The 23776-nt window shown below is 31.5% G+C and overlaps 4 protein-coding genes across 9 annotated transcripts; 1 reads left to right on the top strand and 3 right to left on the bottom strand.

The window, feature by feature from the left end:
- The first annotated feature begins 91 nt into the window (after positions 1 to 91).
- On the top strand, positions 92 to 3211 carry LOC100883877 (motile sperm domain-containing protein 1). Of its 3 annotated transcripts, XM_076534006.1 has the most exons (8): positions 94 to 473; positions 621 to 1115; positions 1331 to 1507; positions 1577 to 1740; positions 1811 to 1970; positions 2097 to 2225; positions 2451 to 2594; positions 2656 to 3211. In XM_076534006.1, the coding sequence occupies exons 3-8, from the start codon at positions 1354 to 1356 to the stop codon at positions 2685 to 2687; spliced, it is 783 nt and encodes a 260-aa protein (XP_076390121.1). In that variant the 5' UTR covers positions 94 to 473; positions 621 to 1115; positions 1331 to 1353; the 3' UTR covers positions 2688 to 3211. The 3 variants fall into 3 exon arrangements, with proteins under 3 accessions (XP_076390122.1, XP_076390121.1, XP_012134960.1); XM_076534007.1 differs by lacking the exon at positions 621 to 1115 and having other exon boundaries at positions 92 to 473; XM_012279570.2 differs by lacking the exons at positions 94 to 473; positions 2097 to 2225 and having other exon boundaries at positions 531 to 1115.
- A 121-nt stretch (positions 3212 to 3332) lies between these two features.
- LOC100883019 (eukaryotic translation initiation factor 4E homologous protein) lies at positions 3333 to 4996 on the bottom strand. 3 transcript variants are annotated; one of them, XM_012279560.2, is made up of 6 exons: positions 4828 to 4996; positions 4400 to 4487; positions 4087 to 4329; positions 3857 to 4009; positions 3579 to 3786; positions 3333 to 3503 (listed from the first exon to the last, which is right to left on the bottom strand). In XM_012279560.2, exons 1-5 carry the CDS (start codon positions 4845 to 4847, stop codon positions 3631 to 3633), a joined length of 660 nt encoding a protein of 219 aa, XP_012134950.1. In that variant the 5' UTR covers positions 4848 to 4996; the 3' UTR covers positions 3333 to 3503; positions 3579 to 3630. The 3 variants fall into 3 exon arrangements, with proteins under 3 accessions (XP_012134950.1, XP_012134951.1, XP_012134952.1); XM_012279561.2 differs by having other exon boundaries at positions 4400 to 4478; XM_012279562.2 differs by lacking the exon at positions 4828 to 4996 and adding an exon at positions 4628 to 4646 and having other exon boundaries at positions 4400 to 4478.
- Positions 4997 to 5095: 99 nt separating this feature from the next.
- LOC100879363 (uncharacterized) lies at positions 5096 to 6706 on the bottom strand. Its single transcript, XM_012279564.2, has 4 exons — positions 6361 to 6706; positions 6011 to 6209; positions 5753 to 5946; positions 5096 to 5400 (listed from the first exon to the last, which is right to left on the bottom strand). Exons 2-4 carry the CDS (start codon positions 6205 to 6207, stop codon positions 5213 to 5215), a joined length of 579 nt encoding a protein of 192 aa, XP_012134954.2. The 5' UTR covers positions 6208 to 6209; positions 6361 to 6706; the 3' UTR covers positions 5096 to 5212.
- A 385-nt stretch (positions 6707 to 7091) lies between these two features.
- LOC100879252 (uncharacterized) lies at positions 7092 to 14464 on the bottom strand. Of its 2 annotated transcripts, XM_076534003.1 has the most exons (24): positions 14359 to 14464; positions 14145 to 14274; positions 13759 to 14012; positions 13363 to 13542; positions 13108 to 13281; positions 11471 to 13035; positions 11266 to 11379; positions 11029 to 11181; positions 10789 to 10955; positions 10622 to 10712; positions 10364 to 10546; positions 10156 to 10297; positions 9999 to 10092; positions 9706 to 9908; positions 9441 to 9639; positions 9105 to 9359; positions 8916 to 9035; positions 8700 to 8842; positions 8429 to 8615; positions 8266 to 8353; positions 8067 to 8195; positions 7825 to 7983; positions 7659 to 7745; positions 7092 to 7585 (listed from the first exon to the last, which is right to left on the bottom strand). In XM_076534003.1, the coding sequence occupies exons 5-24, from the start codon at positions 13250 to 13252 to the stop codon at positions 7391 to 7393; spliced, it is 4419 nt and encodes a 1472-aa protein (XP_076390118.1). In that variant the 5' UTR covers positions 13253 to 13281; positions 13363 to 13542; positions 13759 to 14012; positions 14145 to 14274; positions 14359 to 14464; the 3' UTR covers positions 7092 to 7390. The 2 variants fall into 2 exon arrangements, with proteins under 2 accessions (XP_076390118.1, XP_012134948.2); XM_012279558.2 differs by lacking the exon at positions 13363 to 13542 and having other exon boundaries at positions 14359 to 14463.
- Positions 14465 to 23776: the final 9312 nt, after the last annotated feature.

Genomic DNA, 23776 nt, shown 5'->3' with positions numbered 1-23776 from the left:
AGAAGACTAATGCGCAGCAGCATCCCAGCCGTACCTATAAAAGGGGCTAAAAAAAGTAAAAGTGCTCATAAAACGTATGAGCGCAGGGAACTTCGGTCGGGTTCTTTAAGAGTTCCCGTAGTTCCCAGTGCGTCATACGAAGGGCTACTGTGGGTTCTCTAGCCCATAGAAACCTAAACCCTTCCCCAGAGCCACAAACAAATATTTTTATGGTGACTGTATGACTCTCTATCCTGTTTTCCCTGTTGACATATTTTTGCTCACCATATATGTAATCACAGAGTGTCAAGCCAATAGTAGTGGGAGGGGCACCGCATAATGGTGAACCAAATGAAGTTAGTTGAGTTGCGCAAAATAAATACGATCAAATGAACAATATAATTGTTTTACATAAATTGTAATTAATTGAAGTATATTACTTAGATATGCAAATTAAATTTGTTGTTAAAAAGAAAAGTACGTGCTGAATCATGGTACGTTGTTTTTCAATTATGGACACCAAATATGTTTTTTCGTATTTTTTACATTGACATTTTACGTTTTAAATAATATTTGCGTTATTAAATCAAATGTACATAAACGGTTTAACAACGAATAAACGTTATTATACAAATTTTAAGATGACTAGTAATATGATTTAAAAATCGTTCGTGCGACAAAATGAACAGCTGATTCGTGATAAGCTAGGGAAAGACGGACAATCTGTATATATACAACTTGTTCACAAGCACAATAGCAAACGTTGGTAAATGTGAAGCGATGTATGACGAATACTACGAACTGTCTCACTAGGAAGATCAACAGTGCAGTATTCAATGAAACAGTTCCACATATGACGCTAACAAGATTATACATATTAAAGTTTTCAAGAATTGCTACATAATTGAATAAATTTTCATTATAATTGACTGAGATAAGAAAATTATGAGTGATTTGTCGTTTTTATAAACGAAAATACTAAAACAATTATCAGTTTCTACAATTTTATTTAAAGAAACAATAGCATTTATTTGTATGCCTTATAAATGTTCTAAATAATCATTTCAACGTCTAAAATTTGATGACACATATTTTTGTTCCATTTTCTGTAATTTGCAAAGTACATAATTTTGTAGGTAAGTTATCTCATTAAATATGCAATCATGACTCAGTATTTATAAACAACAGATGTCACAGTTTAGAATAATCATACATTGACAAAATTTCTGTTATTTTAATTTATTAAGACAAAGGTAGTCAAATCATTTTAAAAGACTTAATCAGATATACGTATGTATGCATACACATATATATATACATAATTAAAGATTTAAATATTATCAATTTATAGGTGCATGGACCACAAAAAATTAAATGAATACAATGCAACCACAGCTACCAGCAACTCCCCGGAAATTACCAGTATTTGTATTTCCTCAAAGTATCACTTTCTTTTTAGACGATCAATCTACTCACAAACAAGTTTTAACTTTGTATAACCCATATGATTTTCCAATAAAATTTAAAGGTATGTAATTTATTAATATATAGCACTTAATAAGTAAAAACATTTTAACATAATTTATAATTGTTATAGTATTATGTACTGCACCAAATAAATATAAAGTTGTTGATCCAGAAGGAACTATAAAGGCAAGATGTTGTGTCGATATTGTTGTGAGACACACATCACTTGTATTAAGTAATTGCAATGTTGTTGATAAATTTAGAATACAAATGCAAGAACATCCAACTAAACAGGTAATTAAACATGTTCCTAATTATATCTGAAACAGAGTAGTAAATAAGTAAAATTCTTAAACATTGACAGGCCATAGGAAAAAGAGATGTTGAAGCTAAACTGCTTCCTGGGACAACAGAGTCTGCTGGGAGGTCCACCCCAGATCCAGAAATGTTTCAACAACTTCCTATAAATGAAAATAGACAACAACAATCTTATGCACTTATAGCTCAAAATAAAGCAATTGATAGTAAGTTAAGAAAGTTTTATTTGATAGATATTTCATTAATAAAATGTGTCATATTATGATTGAAATTATAGTTATATATCAATAAGCTTAGATTTATTTGAAATGCACAACCATTTAAAATTACAGAATCTGCATTCAAGACACACAAAAAGTCATTACAGTCTTATTTGTTTCATAGAAGTATTCAAGATAAAAGTACACACCCCAGTCTATCCACAAATATAAAAAGTGCCAATTATGTTGTTATGGATAAAGGTTAATAAGTTAGTATTTGAAATTAGTCTTTACATTCAAACATACCTCTAATGCAATTCAATTTTGATTTATATATGTAAAGATTTAATTAACATGCTCAAGATAAAATAGTTTTGCATATTCTATTTTTAATTGGATCAATTTTTATCTTGAATAAAAAGAATAAAATTTGAAATATATTATGCAGTTTAAAAAACAGGAATTAAATAAAAGAAACATTTTTAGGAGGAACAAATTATGTAGCATTGATTGCTGGAATCATTTGTATAGTTGGATTACTTTTACCTACAGAGGGAGAACAGAATAATCGAGTGCCTGACTATCTCCATCTCTCTATAAATTTTAAATTAATATTCTCATTTGTATTAGGTAAGCATGCTTTTTTATTATTGGGTAAACATAAGAATACAATTATTTCCTTGTATTCCAGGTATGGTCACGATTATTATTTTAAGGCTGTAAAGTTATTAGCTTCCTTTACGAGAAAAAAGATCATACGATCATGGGATAAAAGCACAATTCATGGTAGGTTTCTTCGGTACGAAACCGTATTTTTTGTTACTAAATATACCTGACTCTAGTCTATAAAAAGTAAGCTGTCTCGTTATATTATGGATAATGCTAATATTTATTGACAGATATAAAATCTTTTATTCCTTTAATATATATCGAATTATACATTCTTCTTCAAATTCATGCTCTATAGCCTCGTGTGCGCGTCGAATAAATTTGTACGTTCACTCAAATTGAAGGGAAGCCACTTTTTTTTTTACATGTTTTTAGTTAAAGATATGAAGATGCGAAACTGTTTATATCCAAATAAAAATTTTATTTTGTTTAAAATGTTTGAAAGTGTTATGTACAAAATTATAATTGTGTACACATTCTAAAGAAACATGATCTCGTGTACAAATGTATAAATGTCTTTATGTAAAATGGGCTTCGAGTTTTAAATACCTTTGAATAAAAATACTTAAAGTATAAAACGATTTTTTATTTTTATAAATCAGTGCTTTCTAGATACATAAATACGACGGTATGTATAAAACTTTGAGATAATTAGGTTTCATTATTTTATTAAAACAATTATTATAAAAATGAAACATATTTTGAAAACAAGAGTTCTTTTTATTATTAACATGAATTTATTATTTACATAAGTTACAATGAGACATTGGTGAATAAAATGCTTTTACCGAATATGATGTCCATTCAAATTCTTTAGTTGTAAAATATTTTTCTCCTAATAAGTATCATCTTTTCATAAGTATCAATTGGCTAGATATGAAAATATACGAGTATAGAGATTATCATCTATAAAGGAGTTTTTGTAAAATAATGAAAAAAATTTACCTAAAAATTTATCCATGAAAAACTCAAATTTTCGAGTTAGTGTCATGTCAAATTAGAGCCGATGAACGTTCTTTAAACTTTCATTATGAGTTTTGTATTCCATTGAGGCACTTGGTGGAAGATGCAGTACTCTCCTTAATGTATCCCTAATACGTACTGTTGTTGCATAATCAGATGCAGTCTTATTCCATACACATATTATATCTTCCTATTAACATTAATTATATTATTTAACAACGCCAATAATTATTATTTTAAACCTGTAAAAATTATCTTACCTGAAACCTTATAGATACAACAGCTCCACATATTTCTTCTCCGACCATAAATTGTTCACCTAACATAGCTAATATAAGATTCTCCCAACATCTAGATACTAAACCTTTTCGTAATCTCACTATCCATTTACCACCTTTCTGATTCGCTTCATCCTAAAATGAAAACCATGTTACTACTAAAAACAAGGTAGTTATTTTCAACTTTAAAAGACACATTAAAATATACATACTTCCCACATTGGTTTTATGCCAACTTTGAAAAGATGAAAATCTGTATGTGTTGTTAATTCTGATGGCCGAACTAAATGACTATAAAGACTCCAAAACTGTTCTACACTTGCAAACCTACCGACCAATTTCAAATTTTGGTCATAACTTTGTATACTTGGTTGGATACCAGGAGTACGTCGACTATACCATAATGCATATGCGTACTGTAATTTGTGCTCATTTGGACTAATTTCTATAGGAGGCTATAATAAGTATATATTATTCAAGAGAAATATGATATGAAACGGAAAGGATACAGAAATTTTTACTTACTAGTGGATCTTTTTCAACTTTTTGATTATCTTTTGATTGTACTTCATCATCCCCACTTTCTTCATTAGTTTTTAACAACCTGGAAATACTACTACAGTTTACAAAACAAGTTTTTTAAAACAAAATGAGTTAACACCATATTGCTTTACAAATTTAATTTAAAATCATATTAAATATAATACAATATTTAAACAAAACTTACAACTTTTACTGTTAATATAGTCTTACATATTCTATCACTTGGACTTTTTGGAAACAATACTTAGCAGAAGCAATTAATTAATATGTTAAATTATTTAAAGAGTCACAATTAAACTGTTACATAAAATGGTATATGGATGTATTTTATATTCTAATCAAAACAAATCTAACCTCTACCGTGTTTATTAAAAAAGGCAGGATGAATTATAAACGCCAGATTCACTTACATTTCGAATTTATTGGACATGGTTCTGGCTGTGTTATAAATATATATACAATATCGATTAAATATTACAAATAATATATTTCAACACATAAATAAAAATATAGAGCTCTCGTTTTATGTTTCCTTTTCACACGTTCTTTCATACATATGTTTTGATAAATTGTTGATTTCCCCCTCTACACACGTTTTTATCACTTTGTCATCACAGATTTTATATTCAAATGTTGGCCATGCTAATAATCACAAGGCGGGAAATAAAACCTTATAAATTAATTGTTTATAATAATTATAAATTTTATTACAACAATTGTATCAAGATTAACAATATGAGTTAGAGTACAATTTATAAAAATAACAAAGTTATATGTTACAATTATTATATGTCATCAATTATTTTTAACTTTATTCTTAGAAAATTCTAATTCCAATCTTTTCATAATTTCCTCTCGTTGATACATAACTTCTTTGTAACACAGCTGTGAAAATGCGATTGGACATTCGTATTGTACAGTTTCCATGCATTTTGTATCATTCGATCCGTCTCGGTCAAATCTGAATTGTGAGATCGATTCCACTAAAATGTGAATTACGATCGTTTAGAAGATTCATCTAAGATCGATGCAAATATTTACTAGATTTGATAGTAAAATTATACTGAATTAAATAAAACATGTTAATAAATTTTGTAAGTACAATAAATCGCTTATTGATATCATGATAGATCATCGTGTTCTATGATAGTAGAAGAGTATCACTAGTGTACGTGAAGATCCATCTAAAGGTAACAATATAACGCGAACCTACTGTACCCATAGCACGGTACCTACTGGACCCCCTTCTTCTCGCGTCAGCCCTGATTCCATTAGTATTCGAAACCAGATTTGTATCTGGTAAGAAATTTTGTTTGCGATAAAAAATTTACTTACAGCATCCGAATTTGGCAAAGAAACATGTGTGATGTTTTGACGTGATCAAATAACCGTTATTATCCTGACGTATAGCGTAATGTCCCTGCGCTACATTTCGAATAATTGGTATGTGACTCAAATGTTCTGTATATTCAACCGAATATTTCCAATGATCATAATTGCCACTTTCCGCAATAACGTTAAAATCTTCTCTAAAATTATAAATTAAATATATGTTACCTATCAAAAAACGTGTTGTAAAAATAAGTTACATACATTGTCGGATTTAATTTTTTCATGTTACTAAAGTCTGCAACAAATTCCCATACGTGAATAGGGTTTGAGTCACGAATTGTAGCTTCGAACATTACTTGGTGTTTCTTTTTATACACAAAAACTATGTAAAAAATAAAAAGTGCTAGGCTGGTATACAACACGTTTCTGGTTTTCCATTTCATTGGATTAATACCCATCTCTAAAAAAAAGTGTATCTCCATAAATTATTTAGTTTGAATTTTTCTTTGCAAACATAGAAATAAAAATATGTGGATCGTTTACATCAACTTAAAATTAAATACTCCGCATTATTTTTTTTTGAATTTTGAAAAGAAAAAATATTTACTTACTTGCAGTTGATACTTAAAAGAAAAGTAGATTTGTTATGATTACTTTTGTTTATTTTATAAATTTTAACAATATATTCCATAAATATTTTTGCTTATACAATCTAAATTTGATACTCTGAATTTCCGCTAGCAAGATAAGCTATGATAGGAATACTGTTTCAGTTTTAAATATCAGAACAAGGGCCGTGAAGTAGAAGTATTTGCCGCTTCGCGATACGTTACTAAGTAAGTCTATTTCCCTCCACGTCTGCTGGACCACGTTTTTCGTCATTTGATTGTATATACATGATCCCCACTACATCCTACATGATGTTTGATACCACCTCATCTCAAATACAGATAGGGAGATACGTATGAGTGTGTGAACCATACATACATGTTAAATGTATATGATGTCGAAGAAAAAGAGTACGCTGCATAAACGTGCCTGTGCTCTTTCAATGGCGCATGCGCATTCGCTTCCTGATGGACGCTGCGCACGACATAGCGTTCAGGTTTTAGATTTGAATTTTATATTACCTGTGGTCAATATCCTTCATCCATGGACCAAATTATCGTAATATATAAAATAATTAAATACAGATAAATTGAAGTACTTCAAAATTAAAAAATATCTCAAAACTTTTATTTAACTTTTACCACGAAAAAACATTTGTTAACAAAAGTAATTAATGTCGCATTTAATATAAACATTTTTCTTTTAATACAAAAATAAATTCTGGAAACTCATATTAACAATTATTTTAAGTTGCAGATATAATTTAATAACTGTACGTTTTTTATAAATATTCGAAATTACAAAATGTATACATGTACAAAATGTATTACTTTCTTGGGTAGTCTAGGAGTTTTAAATATAATATGCAATTAATAGTTAAATACTTTTCAATATATACATAACAATCATTGGCATTCAATAGTTATAAAATTTCAGCCTAATATATACAAAATTATAAAAAATAATTTATCACATATTAACAAGCAATTGTAATAAATTCATCGTGCTAAGTTTTATAATGACACGCGCAAGCTACGATTCTTCTTTCTTATAACATTTTTGTACAGGTTTTTGTGATTTATTAAGCATGAATTTAATGTGTTGCGGTAATAATGTTTTTAATTCACGTGACACAGGCATATATTTAAAACTTAACAATCTTACCAAACCATTCTGATAACCAATTGCTAACCACAAGTAGCTCCACGTATTTGGATTCCAAGACATCTAAAATATATTATTTATTGTAATTTCATCTGAAGTGGCTATACTAAAACAGAAGCAGTAATAATATACTTACCCTATTTACAGACATAAATGGATATTCTTCAACTGGAACTGCTATTAACTTTTCTTGACGCGCTCTTTGCGTGCAGTTTTCATCATTCTTTAAATATCATGTAATCATAATTAAATGAGAATCAAATGAATCAAATAAAATATGATAAATATTAAAAACTACTTACTTTCAAATCATCACAAAAAATAATACCAAAACGATCTTTGCATTCGCTGTAACTTTCTGGCAAGTAGTAATAATCCGTCGAATTTTTACTGTCTTGTTTATCATTATTATTACCACTTTCCGCTTTTGAGAAGTCCACTATTCTGACGAATGAACTTAGCTAAAACATAATTAATTATTGAATTTTGGGAATTTTCATTTTTGACTATGTTGACTAAAAGCATAAAACATATGAAAAAATACCTTTCTTCTCTTCTGTATGGCTTTATCAAGTTCTTTAGCCTGCAGAATTTCATGAGGGAACACCGTTAATATTTCTCCTGCTAATGTACCATGTGCGATACTATTTGCATAGTCAGAAACTGCTAGAGCCTACAATATTTTTAAACATGAACAATTATATATGTACGGAATATTTATATAATTCTGTAAAATTACTTACATATGTAGGAGAATTTGTTGCTAAAATAGGGTAAAGTTTGTATTCGTGTTCTCGTAATGGAAATATATATGTATTCGTATGTTTATATCTGTAATAACAAATTTAATAATATTAAATATATTTTATTGTATAATAAGAATACTTTTTAAATAGTATTTCTTACCCTAAGGCATCGTCAAAAGTAACAATAGCACATGGCCAATGCGTCATCCATGCACCATTCAATATAATACCTTTCTGTAGAGAATATTGAGGTGCAGTTGTATCTTCTAAATCCCAAAATTTGTAAGATTTATCTATACTACCCGAAGCTAGAAATCTCTCTCCATTATATGGAACTAAAGCTACCACTGTAATAATAATATCATGGTTAAACGTTTATTTAATTAGCATTGTATTTTTAGAATTTCTAAAAGGAAAATAAATGTACTTACTACTCACAGCATTACCATGTGCATAAAAATATTGAAATGCATTTATAAACCACGTATTTTGTCTTTTTTGCATTGATAATGGAGATTTGTACGTGAGATCCCATACCGCAATATAGCCATTTGAAAATCCTGCAGCAATTGTGCTAAGAAAAATGATATAATTTCGTTATAGTAAAATAGAGAGGAAAAAGTGAAGATACAATGCGTGGAGCTTACTTATGCCCGTGTTCTTTTATCCATGATAACTTAGTACATTGCCAATTTTGATCATTGCTGTCATATATCGAAATATTTACAACTAGCGTCATTATTGGATCAGTGTAATATATAGGCAACCTATAACAGTAAAAAATATTAGTACCGGCTAACCAAATACTAAATAATTTTCAAGTATTTACTATTTACTCGTTTTCTGCAGTTGTTTTGAAATCAAGTTCCTCTGGAAATGGTAGCGAATAAATGTACACATTGCCATCTGAACAAGCAGCTGCAAGCATACCAATTCGCTTCAGACTAGATTGCACTTCATTTTCTTTCTTATAATTGTTAAGACTTTCATCTTGGTAACAGCCAGATGGGCACCATTCTAAGCACCATACAGTACCACTGTTATGCGTAATCGCATATGATAAAGTAGGAGATTTCTTTTTATCCTCTGATCTAAATTAAAAAAAAAATTATACTTGAACCAACTTAGTATAGCTATATGTATATGTCTATTTATTCAGTTTTATTACTGACTCATAATGTAGTGGTCCTACATTCCAAATTTGTATCATATTATGCCCGAGGTATGACTTCCCTACTGTGTATTCACTTTCCATAGTTGGATGAGTACTGATTGCAATATATTGCGAGGGATTTTTTGAGAACATTGACACTGGAATGGGTAACCAAGCTAATGCCCATACTGGACCCCCAACAAAAAATGTTGCTACACCTGTAAAATTATTATACATATACCGACAATCATACAATCATGATAGAATTATTAAAAAATTATTACCTTTATCGAAACCACCCTCAAACTTTTTCCATTGTTTCCAAGGAATTTCGGTGTCACATACCTTATCACCTACCCTTTCTGTTTTCATTCGTATAGAAATTTCTAATTCTGGCAAGTACTTAGCAGCATCAGTATTATTTAATAATATAAAATGATTTGGAGTATAATCAGTAAACAAATCATATTCATAATTTTTTTGTTCACTATAAACATATATCTTACATTATGTTTACGTAAAATTTATTGTAAAACAATATGAAAAAATATATTTCATATGAAGTGTTAATACGTACAATTCTATGGTCCATCGTAAAGCAGGATGATACGGTTCTCTCCAGTGAATTCTATTCTGTTCCATATTGTAAAAATTAATTTTATTGGATGTATCTAAAAATAAGAATTATTAATGTAATTTAACAATTAAAAGTTTATTTTCGTCATAAGATTTACCTGTATCATCTGAACTGCAATGTTCTTCTTCGTAATCCGAACCGTGTTCGGTCTCATCTACCATTGAATGTGCTGTAGTTACATGTTTTACCATATTTTCATTGGAAGTAGATGAAAATTTGCATATTTTACATACATAAGACTGTAATAAAATATAAGGAATGAATTTCGTACAAATTTTTGATTAAATTATATATGCAAATTGTACCTCTTTGGGCATAAAACTACATTCGGTAGAATGTTTACATATATCTTCAAAAGAAGTAGATTTATAAGTGCAATTCATTTGACGACAAGCAGCTGTCCCCTGTGACGTTAATTCTTTTTTCCAAATACCCTTCCATACTGTTGGTATATTTTTACTTTGGTTAGGTGTTTTAACTACATTTTTCTAAAAATTTAATTTAATAGTAAATATATTTTTAATAATTTAATTAAATGAAAATATTGTAAACACGTAACACACCAGTAAAGAAGTTTCAAGTTTTATTTTTTTCCCAGGTGGTACACTGTTATCCTTCACAAGTTCAGTAAATTCTAAAATCTTTGATACTGCTCTGAAATGGGAATATTATATTATCACTTTATTTTGTACATCTTTAAAGTATGATATGTTTAAAAATTAACTCTTACTTTTCCGCAGCTTTACGTTTCACTCTCTCATTTTCATTTCTAACAATCTGTAATTCTTTCATCTTGTTTTGTTCTATTTGTCTATGAGTTCTTTCATGTATTTCCATAGAAGATGGCATCATGACAGCTCCACAAGTCGGACAACTTACCATTAATGCTTTTCTTTCCTAATATATAACATATAAACATTTTAGTTTCATTAAGTAAAGTATTTTAGACTTCAATAGAAAAATAGTATACTTCATCAGATTTTCCACAAAACTGTGTATGAGATATGAAACCATTTACACTACGTTTTATAGTTCCACATTTGTCACAAATCAGTTGTCCCCTTCTCTTATGAAGAGCACCTGTTAAGACTCGTCTCCATAATTTAATGTCATTTTCAAAATCCTAAAATATAATATTTTGTCATAAATAGAACTGAAAGTTAATAAAAATGATTGCCATTAACTAATATTAATGTAGTATATTTACCAGCGGTTCATCGCCCTTTATCCAGCTCGTATTATTATGTTTAAACAAGTTATGTGAATTCCACTGCTTTTTCAATAACTCTACTTCACATTTGGCACAAGTTATTAATTCTACCTAAAATTACAAAATTAAAAAAAATGTGCAACCACTTATGAAAATATCTCTTTTAAAAATTAAGCTATAATTAACTTTTTATAAAGCTTACTTTTGGTGTATCAGAAATAGTATCTGCATCTGAATTTTCTTGTTTTTCTTTATCTGTAGTTACTGGTCCCTTCAATTTCGGTACATATTCAGTATCTAATGAAGAATATGACAATTCTTTGCCTTTTCCCCTGCTTCTACCTTTACCACGACCTCTACCTCTACTTCTACTACTACCTCTACCTCTGCTTACAGATGTACTTGCTGGACTACTTCCTTTTCTATCAACAATTGAATTTGGAATGTTATCTTCAATACTGCTGTCATCACTTAAACCATCATTAGTGCAAATATTATATGATCTGTTATGTCTCTTACTATGAACAACTGCCTCTGCAATGGAAACATTATTTACGTTATCTGAAACTTCTGAATTGTCTGCTGACACATCTGAAGTGTTTGGGGTCTGTTGTAATATAGGCATAACTTTTTTTGGTCTTCCTCTTTTCCTTACTAATGGTTTAGTCACTAAAATTGGATCTGGACTACCTTGATTTAATGCATCTGTGTTTTCGTTTCCTTGATTTAATGCATTAGAAATTTTCATAGACATTCTATCTTCTTTTGTCCTATCTAAAGTATCAATCTTTTCTGAAATACTATGTTCTACAGAGGTATTGATTGCTCCCATATGAACTTCATTATCATTCATATTGTTTGATTCCATTGTACCTTTTAACTCTTCTAATTTTATCTTATTTCCTATATCTTCTGAATTTTGCAAACGTTTTACATCGAAATTATTTTCATTTTTCATAACATTAGTATAGTCTCCAGAATTATTACTGGACTTGAAAGGCAGTGATTTTTTTGTTACAACTGGTGTGATAGAAGGAATAGCAGTACTTGTATTTTTTTTATTTTGCGTATTTTGAAGCTCTCCTTTTGTACATTTCGTAAGGTTTGGATCATTTACCTCGGTTACATCTAATAAAGGACTATTAGAAACAGATTCTTGTTTTGGTTCTTTGTTAAAGATACCCTTCTTCTTCTGATCCAAATTCCTAATTTCTTTTTTTACTGAAGCTCTTGCATATGATACAATATAATCATCAAATTTAGTTTGTTTACGAACACGTTTAGATCTTCCATGCAAATTTTCACTACTACTTTGTTCAGACACTGAATTTGTTCTTTGAGCCTTTGGTATATTATTTGAGGTAGTTTGATTATTTTTTACATTATTACTAACACATTTTATTTCTTGTAAATTCTTTTCATTTCTTGAATTAATTACTGAACTATCTACCGTTATGTTATCTTTTGGTTTTTCTGTATGAGAGTTATTTTTTACTTGTTTTATGTGATTTACTCTAGATATTACTTTTTCATCGTTTTTCTTACATTTAGGCACTTTTATTGTATTTTTTAAGCTTTCATTGTCTGTATCATTCATTGTATTATTTTTATTTAGTTTTATAACCGTAGTTGGCTGTATCACAATATTTAAATTTGTAGAATTTTCAGTGGATGTAGAAATCTGATCACCATTGCATTCTTGTGTTCTAACATTATTTATATTATTATCTTTTATCGCAGCTTCTCTAGCAGATACTATACTTTCAGCTGCATAAAACATGAAAAATTCAAACAAAATTAATTATGCATTAATTTTCATTATTTAGTTTTGCAACTTACCTTTTGAGTCATTCATACAAATATTTTGCAATACATCTGGAGGAAGAATAAACATTTTTGTATTATTGCTTGATGAACAATTGGGTTTATTAGATAGATTTTTACTATCAGATGAAATATCAGACTCCACAGTCTTATTATTCATTATTAATACAATTCAAATGGATATCAGAACTGTAAATTAAAATTTAAATAAATTATTATTACATGTAGTAATTAAGGAGGATATTTAATAATTGTATGGTTCTAGAATACCTATCTAATTTAAATTCACATACATGTTCCATTTTTTTAACAAAACATTTTACAATGTAAAAAAAAATGTATTCAAGTTATAAAAAAAAATGGTTTTTGCAGGCTTTGAACGCGTATAACATGCATCAGCGTACTCCTCCTTCTACGATCTCCTCCAAAATCGCATAAACTATCACATTTCTTAAACACGAATAAACAGGCTAAAAGTTAGTATCGATAAGTTATAATATATTTTTCAGACTATTATATACATTTACTAAATTCATAGAAGATTAATCTTAACCGCATACTTTTTTAACAGAAAACAAGGTTAGGATATATTACGTACATGTGAAGAAATGCATTCACGTGAATTTAACATTCAATAATTCTATGACATTTACGTAACATACATACCAATTTATATTACAGATCTTTTCTATATGAAAAACAATATTTTGTTATATAGAAAAAAGTATGATATAAAATCTTTAAAACAAGACTCGATCCAGCAACTTGACACACCATTCTCAGCTTACAGCGTGGGTCAGAATTCGGTGCGGTCCAAAACTTGCACCGGCCTGCAGGGTGCGCTCTTTAATGCGGTCGAGTCGGTCGATAAATTGTTGGTAAGTGTGATTCCTTTCATCACAACTTGCATTTGCTTCCATCTGTGTAAAAAGCGAAGGAAATTAACACAGATTCCTATGTTAACAATCATTGAAGCTGTGGATTATTTTCATTCTATGTCAATGAGATCATGATCTATACAAGTTTATTACTGGTTCAATGAGAGATCATACTTATCATCCGATGAAATTCTGCGCATGTCTGCTCTCATTGGGGACTTTCATGATGCTGAATTATATATATGGTGACCATTTATGTTTTATATTTCTTATATTGGACGTGATGAATAATTGTTGTGCAGATCTGTAATTCAGAAATTTCGAGATTGGAAAATTTGTGAGTTTGATGGTCTCTGAATTTGACTCGTTACTATACTCTCTACATTACCTCTTTTTTTTATTCATACACTTTTGCTCACTATGTATATGATCGATGGAGAGAAATCTTACGGCATTAGGGCTGCACTAAGTGGTAGGGAGCTTACTGAAGTTAGTCGCATTGCGTAAAATGACTATGACAAAGAGTAGATATAACAAGAGGCGGCACTGGACAAGTATATACTTTTTTTTTCAACTTTTCCATGCCGTAAAATTAATAAAAATACCTGAAAAGACAATATTAATAATGCACAGAAAAATTATTACAAATTATTAGACTTACATTAAAGTACTGTTGCTCAATTTAAATTTCCCGCTCCTTCGCACAATCAATTTAAAGGGACAGCGTCTTCGAGAGATCAAAGATGCCGCCTCCGGTTTACTCTGCGGTTTCCGTCTTATCTGCTGTCATCTAGTTTTCAAAAGTTTTGCATTTTATTATAAGGCTTGTAAATCTAGATTTATATAAGTGTGGAACTTGTAATATTTCTTACATTCTCGTAAAAGAAAATGTGGAACAAAATTATAATTTAATTCGTAGCTATTAGCTCGATATCGTTTTCTAAAGTTCATTTTTATCAAAATGTTTAGAAAACGATATCGATTACCAGGTCACACCACGTGGAGGTTGCTACGATAGTGACCCGCCCTAACTCCAAATCCCAACCACCCTCCAATTGCAACCTCATTTATCAGAAGGATAAATGAGTTTTGACTCTACTTAGCTCGCTGGCTCGCAAAAATATACAAGTTCTTTACTATAGTATAACAAAGGACTTGTACCGCACGCACGCACGCTTTACATCTTAAAATTTAATACACTCATGTGATCCCACGCTCACACTCATACTAAACGCACGCGTACCTCTCATTCTAAGATTGCACTCAAATGATCTATGACGACGTAAAAAAAGCAAGGGGAAGAAAAGAAAGTTGGAAGAACTTTCTACTAAAAGAAAAGAAAGTTAGAAGAACTTTCTACTAAAAAGAAAAGAAAGTTAGAAGAACTTTCTGTTAAAAAAGGGGGTCAGTATTTTTCGCCAAGTGAGCCTCGCCTTCCATGGGTCAAAGGGTAGTCCATAGTGGCTTACGTGAACCACGAGACAGAGATGAACCGAAAATACTGGCAAGAACGAGTGACACATCCGCGGAGGGTCTCCCATTTCTCCCCGCTTGCGTTTGAAGCAAGTCTGACCGCAGAGAGGAGACCCCTGCCGTGAGGCGGCAGATCGAGATGGTTCATCAATCGATCGGCCCCGCAGAGATGTGTCCCTGGCGCTACACCAGTACTTGCAGTTCATCCCTGCCGCGTGTTCACAGCGCTATGAACCCCCAATGATCCACTTGGGTTCGGAACGATTGACAAAAAATAACTGGGTATGCTATAAGCTAACGCGTAAAAAAGTTTGAGAATTGAGAAGATGAGTGCAAGTTAGAATGAGAGGCACTTACAAGGACCCACCCGCCCGCCCACGAGCACACATAACTTAAAACTAACGCACGCATAAAACTAACTTAAAACTAACGCACGCATCCCTCGATGATCCCTCGATGATTGATGTCTTCAATCTTTTTTGGAACAGACAGAAAATTGAAGAAGCAAGAAATGAAACCTTCCTTTATTCGAAACGAAACTCTTAAAAAATCGAGATCTTAGGTTTTGAGAACCTTAAAACCCGAAATGAAATTATGGATTCGAAAACCTCAACTCCGAAATAAAAAGACAAAGAGATTCAGAAACTTCAAAACTTGAAATAGAATTATGATGCTGTTTGAAAACCTCAAATTTGAAATAAAAACCTCAAGAAATTAAGAATTCCAAAACTCAATTGAGAAGATGAGATGATCCAAAAACTTCGAAGCTCAAATATTGAAATGAAGAAGAAATTAAAACGAAAGTACAAGTATTAAAAACCAATCAAATAATAAAGTAAGACAGTGGAGAAGAGGCTCGAAAACTTCGGTGCAAGAAGTAAAATGGAGGAGAGTCCTACATCCTGTACTCACATTTTCACTCACTCACGCACACTACAATACATATTTTAAAAGCCCTAAATGTGCCTTTTGTTCTAACATTGCACTCGTATAATTTAAAACTTTGCAAACAAAAGGGCTAAAGAAGAACTTTCTTTTAAGTTTAGAGCAATTGACAATAAAAATGATAGGCTACTACTACAATTTAATATGTAACAAGTTAAAAAATTGTCGTTAAGATGAGTGCAAGTTAGAACAAAAGGCACTTACAATTTGCGCAAGCTTTTCGCCACATGTGACGAAAAACCTGCGCCCGAGCCCACCCTTCCTCCCACAGCTCGGAATTAATGTAATTTAGATATGAAATTGAGAAGTTATAATCGTAGCTCTTAGCTCGATATCGTTTTCTAAAGTGAATTTCGTGAAAAGTATTTAGAAAACGACATCGATTACCGGGTCACACCACGAGGAGGTGGCTACGTTAGAAAGTGACCCACCCTAACTCCAAATCCCTACCACCCTCCATTTGCAAATCGCTCATTTATCGGAAGGATAAATGAGTTCTGACTCTACTTAGCTCATAGGTTTGCACGTACAAGTTCTTTACCACAAATGTGCAAAGAACTTGTATTGCACACGCACGCATACATTAGCTTAATACTAATCCCATGGGATCGCACATACACGCTTAACGCAGGGTACCTCTTATTTTAATATTGCACTCAAATAATCTATGACGAAGTCAAAAAGCAAAGGGGAAGAAAAGAAAGTTAGAAGAACTTTCTACTAAAAGGAAAGAAAGTTAGAAGAACTTTCTACTAAAAGAAAAGAAAGTTAGAAGAACTTTCTGTCAAAAAAGGGAGTCAGTATTTTTCGCCAAGTGAACCTCGCCTTCCATGGGTCAAAGGGTAGTCCATAGTGGCTTACGTGAACCACGAGACAGAGATGAACCGAAAATACTGGCAAGAACGAGTGACACATCCGCGGAGGGTCTCCCATTTCTCCCCGCTTGCGTTTGAAGCAAGTCTGACCGCAGAGAGGAGACCCCTGCCGTGAGGCGGCAGATCGAGATGGTTCATCAATCGATCGGCCCCGCAGAGATGTGTCCCTCGCGCTACACCAGTACTTGCAGCTCACCCCTGCCGCGTGTTCACAGCGCTATGAACCCCCAATGATCCACTTGGGTTCGGAACGATTGACAAAAAATAACTGAATATACTACAAGCTAACGCGTACAAAAATTAAGAATTGTGAAGATGAGTGCAAGTTAAAATAAGAGGCACTTACAGAGACCCACCCGCCCGCCCACGAGCACACTTTACTTAAAACTAACGCACGCATAAAAATAACTTAAAATTAACGCACGCATCCCACGAAGATCCTTCGATGATCGATGTCTTCAATCTTCGCGTATACGCATCTCACACATTCACTCATTCATACTACAATATGTTACAATAGACGCAACTTAAAATTAACTCAAAATAAACTTAAAATTAGCGCATAAATTGATGAAATCCCTCGAAGGAAGTCTTCAATGATGACTTATTTATTACCTATAGAATAATTAAGTGTAACAATAAAAAGAGGAAATAGAGAAGCACATGCAAGATTAGTAACATTATAATATTGAGGCATGCACAATTCATGCTAACATGCACAATTCATGCTAGCATGCAAAATTCATATTAACATTTTCGGAATAAAAGTGAAATAAGCTCGAGTCGACTCGATAAAAATACGCAAATAAAACACACGATATATTTGAGAAATGTTCAATTACTTACTTAAAATAAAACTCTGAAACATAAAAATGTAATTAGGACACATAAATCATTTCATTACCTAATTAAAATAAAATCCTGAAACATATGAATGAAATTCGGACAAACATGAATTATTAAAATAAAAACCTGAAACATTCAAATATAATTAAAGCACATATGAATAATTAAACTACTTACTTAAAATAAAAATCTGGAACAGAAAAATGTAATTATACATATAGGAAATATTAAATTACTTACATGAGATAAAAATCTGAAACAGACAAAAAGTAATTAGATAAACATGAATCAATGAATTACTTACTTGAAATAAAAATCTGAAACAGACAAAAAGTAGTTAGAGAAACATAAATCAATAAATTACTTACTTGAGATAAAAATCTGAAACAGACAAAAAGTAATTAGACATATATGAAGCATTACTTACTTGAGATAAAAATCTGAAACAGACAAAAAGTAGTTAGAGAAACATAAATCAATAAATTACTTACTTGAAATAAAAATCTGAAACAGACAAAAAGTAATTAGACAAACATAAATCAATAAATTACTTACTTGAAATAAAAATCTGAAACAGACAAAAAGTAATTAGACAAACATAAATCAATAAATTACTTACTTGAAATAAAAATCTGAAACAGACAAAAAGTAATTAGACACATATGAAGCATTACTTACTTGAGATAAAAATCTGAAACAGACAAAAAGTAGTTAGACAAACATAAATCAATAAATTACTTACTTGAAATAAAAATCTGAAACAGACAAAAAGTAATTAGACACATATGAAACATTACTTACTTGAGATAAAAATCTGAAACAGACAAAAAGTAATTAGACAAACATAAATCAATAAATTACTTACTTGAAATAAAAATCTGAAACAGACAAAATATAATTAGACACATATGAAACATTACTTACTTGAGATAAAAATCTGAAACAGACAAAAAGTAATTAGACAAACATAAATCAATAAATTACTTACATGAAATAAAAATCTGAAATAGACAAAAATAATTAAGACAGAAAATCGAAGGAGCAAGGAATGAAATCTCCCTCCGAAACAAAACTCTTCAAAAATCGAAAACGTAGATTTTGAAAATCTTAAAATCCTCAAAAAATTACGATGTTGAAAATCTCAACTCCGAAATAAAAAGACAAATAAAATAGTCAAGAAATTAAAAACTTCAGAACCGAATAGAAATGACGAGGTGATCCAAAAACTTCGACACTCGAAATAATATTCACGCATAAAATGAAAGAGAAACTGAAATCAATGTACAAGTATTAAAAACCAACCAAATAATAAAGTAAGAGAGAGGAAAAAATAGAATCTTGGAAACTTTGAAGCTAGAAATAAAGTCAGAAAGAGTATTAGGGGCCCTATCAGTGAGTACAGGACGCAGGACACATTCACGCACTCACACATACTGTTACATATTCTAAATGCCCTACATGTACCTCTTATTCTAAAGTTGCACTCGCATATAAAACTTTGAAAAAAAGCAAGGGATATGAAAGGAAGTTGGAAGAACTTTCTTTCAAGTATGGGAAAATTGAAAAAAATGACAAACTATTACTACAGTCTAATATGCAAGTTAAAAAATTGTAAGAAAGATGAGTGCAACTTAGAATAAGAGGTACTTACAATGTGCGCAGGCTTTTCGCCACGTGTTGTGACGAAAAACCTGCGCCCGAGCCCACCCTTCCTCCCACAAGCTCGGAATTAATATAAAACTAATGCAATAAACAGAACTTACCAAAAATTAAATCCTGAAACAGACAAAAATTGATTAACACAGAAATTTTAGAAGAGAGAACAGTGTAGAAACTTACGAAAAATTAAATTCTGAAACAAACAAAAATTTATTAACATAGAAAATTAGGCAAAGGAGTGAAATATTCGAAATAAAATCGCGAAATAAAACCGTAGCTCTCAGCTCGATATAGTTTTCTAAAGACTAAAAAATCTTTAGAGAACTATATCGATTACCGGGTCACACCACGTGGAGGTGGCTACGATAGTGACCCACCCTAACTCCAAATCCCTTCCTCCCTCCAAATGCAACCTCATTTATCAGAAGGATAAATGAGTTCTAACTCTACTCAGCTCATAGGCTCGCATATACAAGTTCTTTACCACAATCCAGTAAAGAGCTTGTATCACACACACACGCACATACATTAACTTAATACTAATTGCATAGGATCCCACACGCATACGCTTAACTTATTCTAAACGCCGCACGGTACCTCTCATTCTAAGATTGCACTCAAATAATCTATGACGAAGTAAAAAAGCAAAGGGGCAAAAAAGAAAGTTAGAAGAACTTTCTACTAAAAGAGAAGAAAGTTAGAAGAACTTTCTACCAAAATAAAAGAAAGTTAGAAGAACTTTCTGTGAAAAAAGGGGACCATTATTTCTCGCCAAGTGAACCTTGCTTTCCATGGGTCAAAGGGTAGCCCATAGTGGCTTACGTGAACCACGACGGCAAAGATGAACCGAAGATACCTTTGGTAAGAACGAGTGATACACCCCATTTGGCGGAGGGTTTCCCATTTCTGACGCGCGGGCGACTTATACAGAGGACACCCTTACCGTGATGCCCCTTGGCAGTATGGCGGCAGATCGGGGGGGCACATCATGCTATGAGAGGTGCTCCCCCCGTTCGGCCCCGCCGGGCAAAGAATATCACTCGCGCTACACCGGCACTTGCAGCTCACCTCTACCGCGTGTTCACAGCGCTATGAACCCCCAATGATCCACTTGGGCGCAGAACGATTGACAAAAAATAAGTGGGTATACTACAAGCTAACGCGTACAAAGTTTGAGAATTGAGAAGATGAGTGCAATTTAGAATGAGAGGCACTTACAAGGACCCACCCGCCCTGCCCACAAGCACACTTAACTTAAAACTAACGCACGCATAAAAATAACTTAAAATTAACGCACGCATCCCTCGATGATTCCTCGATGATCGATGTCTTCAATGATGAACTATTCAGTATCTGTACAATAAGTAGGTATGACAATAAAAAAAGGAGACAGAAAAGAAAATGCAAGATTATTTAGTTAAAATAAAAACATGAAACATCTGAATAAAATTAAGACAAACAAGACTTGTTAAAATGAAAACCTGTAACATACAAAGATAATTAAGACAAATATGAAACGTTAGAAATTACTTGCATAAAATAGGCACCTGAAACAGACAAAAATAGTTAAGACAAAATATGAAACATTAGAAACTACTTCCATAAAATAAAAACCTGTAACATAGAAAAATAATTAAGACACATCTGAAACATTAAAAATTACTTATACAAAATAAAAACCTGAAACAGACAAAAATAGTTAAGACAAAATATAAATCATTAAAATTTACTTACATAAAAAAAACCTGAAATATATAAAAATAACATTCACTCTCTCACTCATACTGAAATACATTTTCTAAATGCCCTACATGTACCTCTTATTCTAAAATTGCACTCTAATATAAAACTTTGTAAAGAAACTTTGTAAAGAAACTATGGAAAAAAGTAGAAAAGGAAGAAAGTTGTAAGAACTTTCTTCCAAGTTTGAACAAATTAAGAAAAGACTAACAAACTATTACTATGTAAAAATCTAATATCTAAGTTAAAAAATTGTGACAAAGATGAGTGCAATTTAGAATGAGAGGTACTTACAATGTGCGCAAGCTTTTCGCCACGTGTCGTGACGAAAAACCTGCGCCCGAGCCCACCCTTCCTCCCACAGCTCGGAATTAAAAAACTAATGCATTGAATGGACTTACCAAAAATTAAATTCTGAAACAGATAAAATTTTATTAAGACAAATATAAATTATTTCATTACTTACGTAAAATAAAAATCTGAAACAGACAAAATTCTATTAACACAGAAAATTGTGGGAGGGGGAGGAAAAATTTTCTTTATTTCATACAAGAATTTCAAAAAATACGAAACGCAATGAAAATTGCGGATTTGAGGAAACGACAAAACTTAGCAAAGAAGTAACACTAAAACAGACAAAAATTTATTAAGACAGAAATTTGAAAAAAGAGAGCATTAACTTACCAAAAAATAAAATCTGAAACATACAAAATTTTATTATCCTATAAAATTATACGAGAAGAAGTGAAACAACTCTATCAAGAAACAGAAAACACAATGACAATTACGAAATTAAGATCAATCAACAATCAAACAATTTATTCAAAATCAATTCCTGAAACAGAGAAAAATAATTAACACATAAAATTGTGAGATATTAAAATCGCGAAGGATATATAAATCTCGAAATAAAATCGCGAAGGGATACAAAAATCTCGAAATAAAATCGCGAAGGGATACAAAAATCTCGAAATTTAATCGCGAAGGGATATGCAAATCTCTAATTTCAAAATTTAATCGCAAAGTTACATAAAAATCTCTAATCTCGAAATTTAATAAGGGAGGGCATAAAAATCTCAAATCGCGAAGGGGTATGCAAATCTCTAATCTCAAAATTTAATTGCAAATTTATACAAAAATCTCTAATCGCGAAATTTAATAGGGAGGGCATAAAAATCTCGAATCGCGAATAAAATCGCGAGTGGCTTTGCTCGTAAACATTTGAGCAAAACTTGACGATACATTTTGTATCGTCTAAAAAACACATGTAAAATACAAGAAAATAATAGCGAGCATAGTGACAAAATGACTGTCCATCTTAGAATTCTAAGATGGACATTCATTAATAGTTCCCCTCTTCTTTGGCAACTTTGCCGGGGCTCTTCGGCATATAGCCTCTTCTCTCTTCGGCATAGCCTCACAAAAATCACTCGCGAATTTTTACGGTAACTCGGATATTCTTTGCTTTCAATTACATAAAATCTCAATTTCGCTATCAATCTCCATAAACAGATAGCAGACAATTTTATAAAAATAAAATTGCACTGCTATCCATTTATTTCGATCGATAACAAAATCAAAATTTTATGTAATAGTTTGGTAAGAAAAATAATTACTCAAAATAAAAATACGACCAGCGATTCTCAGAATGCGCTGTCCGTAAAAGAATATCCGAGCAGAATATTTTATTTCACTGCACTTCACTTCACTTCACTGTACTTCATTTTTGCAGTCGGATCTAGAACCCGACTGCGACTTAAAACTAAAAGGCCTGGCCTGAACGAACAATCGAGTTCAAGAGAATATTAAATAAATTCATATTTAATATTTTTCTCTTCTCGATTTTTCGTGAACCCCCCAGATGCAAGCATCTCACGTGTGAGAGAGAAGGACAGAGAAACGTGAAAGCTTGCTCTGGCCCTACCTACTTAAAACTAACTCATTCACACCAGAAGTAAGCTACCTGCCTGCCTAACGCTATATTTAAAAAATTGCAAAGTCCATTCTCACAAAAACACACTCCACGGTTCTCACACATACCACCCGGGTGCAAAAAAGCCTAATCCTAGGGAGTACGTCCCGGGACGTCTCCGACACCCGAGTTCAATACTACATTCACACTCTAAGTTCATACCTTTTTGCTGAAATCGATCGACAATCGACAGTGAACTTAACATATTTCATTTTCATACTCTTTCGAATATTCAATGTAATATGTACTTGTAATAATTTAAACTACTAATACAATTTTCTAACTTAATAACTTTA

Source organism: Megachile rotundata, chromosome 7 (genome assembly GCF_050947335.1).
Source record: "Megachile rotundata isolate GNS110a chromosome 7, iyMegRotu1, whole genome shotgun sequence".
Classification (NCBI taxonomy): Eukaryota; Metazoa; Arthropoda; class Insecta; order Hymenoptera; family Megachilidae; genus Megachile; species Megachile rotundata.
This window is presented reverse-complemented; position numbering and strand designations above follow the sequence as displayed.

Coding starts and splice junctions, on each gene's coding strand:
- LOC100883877 (XM_076534007.1), top strand. CDS start 1,354: ATGAATACAATGCAACCACAGCTACCAGCAACTCCCCGGAAATTACCA. Junction 1,508..1,576: donor TTTTCCAATAAAATTTAAAG/GTATGTAATTTA, acceptor TAATTGTTATAG/TATTATGTACTGCACCAAAT. Junction 1,971..2,096: donor TCAAAATAAAGCAATTGATA/GTAAGTTAAGAA, acceptor TTAAAATTACAG/AATCTGCATTCAAGACACAC.
- LOC100883019 (XM_012279560.2), bottom strand. CDS start 4,847: ATGTCCAATAAATTCGAAAT. Junction 4,330..4,399: donor AAGTTGAAAAAGATCCACTA/GTAAGTAAAAAT, acceptor TACTTATTATAG/CCTCCTATAGAAATTAGTCC. Junction 4,010..4,086: donor GCATAAAACCAATGTGGGAA/GTATGTATATTT, acceptor TTTTCATTTTAG/GATGAAGCGAATCAGAAAGG.
- LOC100879252 (XM_076534003.1), bottom strand. CDS start 13,252: ATGAATAATAAGACTGTGGAGTCTGATATTTCATCTGATAGTAAAAAT. Junction 9,036..9,104: donor AAAACAACTGCAGAAAACGA/GTAAATAGTAAA, acceptor TTACTGTTATAG/GTTGCCTATATATTACACTG. Junction 8,843..8,915: donor ATAAAAGAACACGGGCATAA/GTAAGCTCCACG, acceptor CATTTTTCTTAG/CACAATTGCTGCAGGATTTT.
- LOC100879363 (XM_012279564.2), bottom strand. CDS start 6,207: ATGGGTATTAATCCAATGAAATGGAAAACCAGAAACGTGTTGTATACC. Junction 5,947..6,010: donor AAAAAATTAAATCCGACAAT/GTATGTAACTTA, acceptor TTATAATTTTAG/AGAAGATTTTAACGTTATTG. Junction 5,401..5,752: donor CTTTGCCAAATTCGGATGCT/GTAAGTAAATTT, acceptor TTCACATTTTAG/TGGAATCGATCTCACAATTC.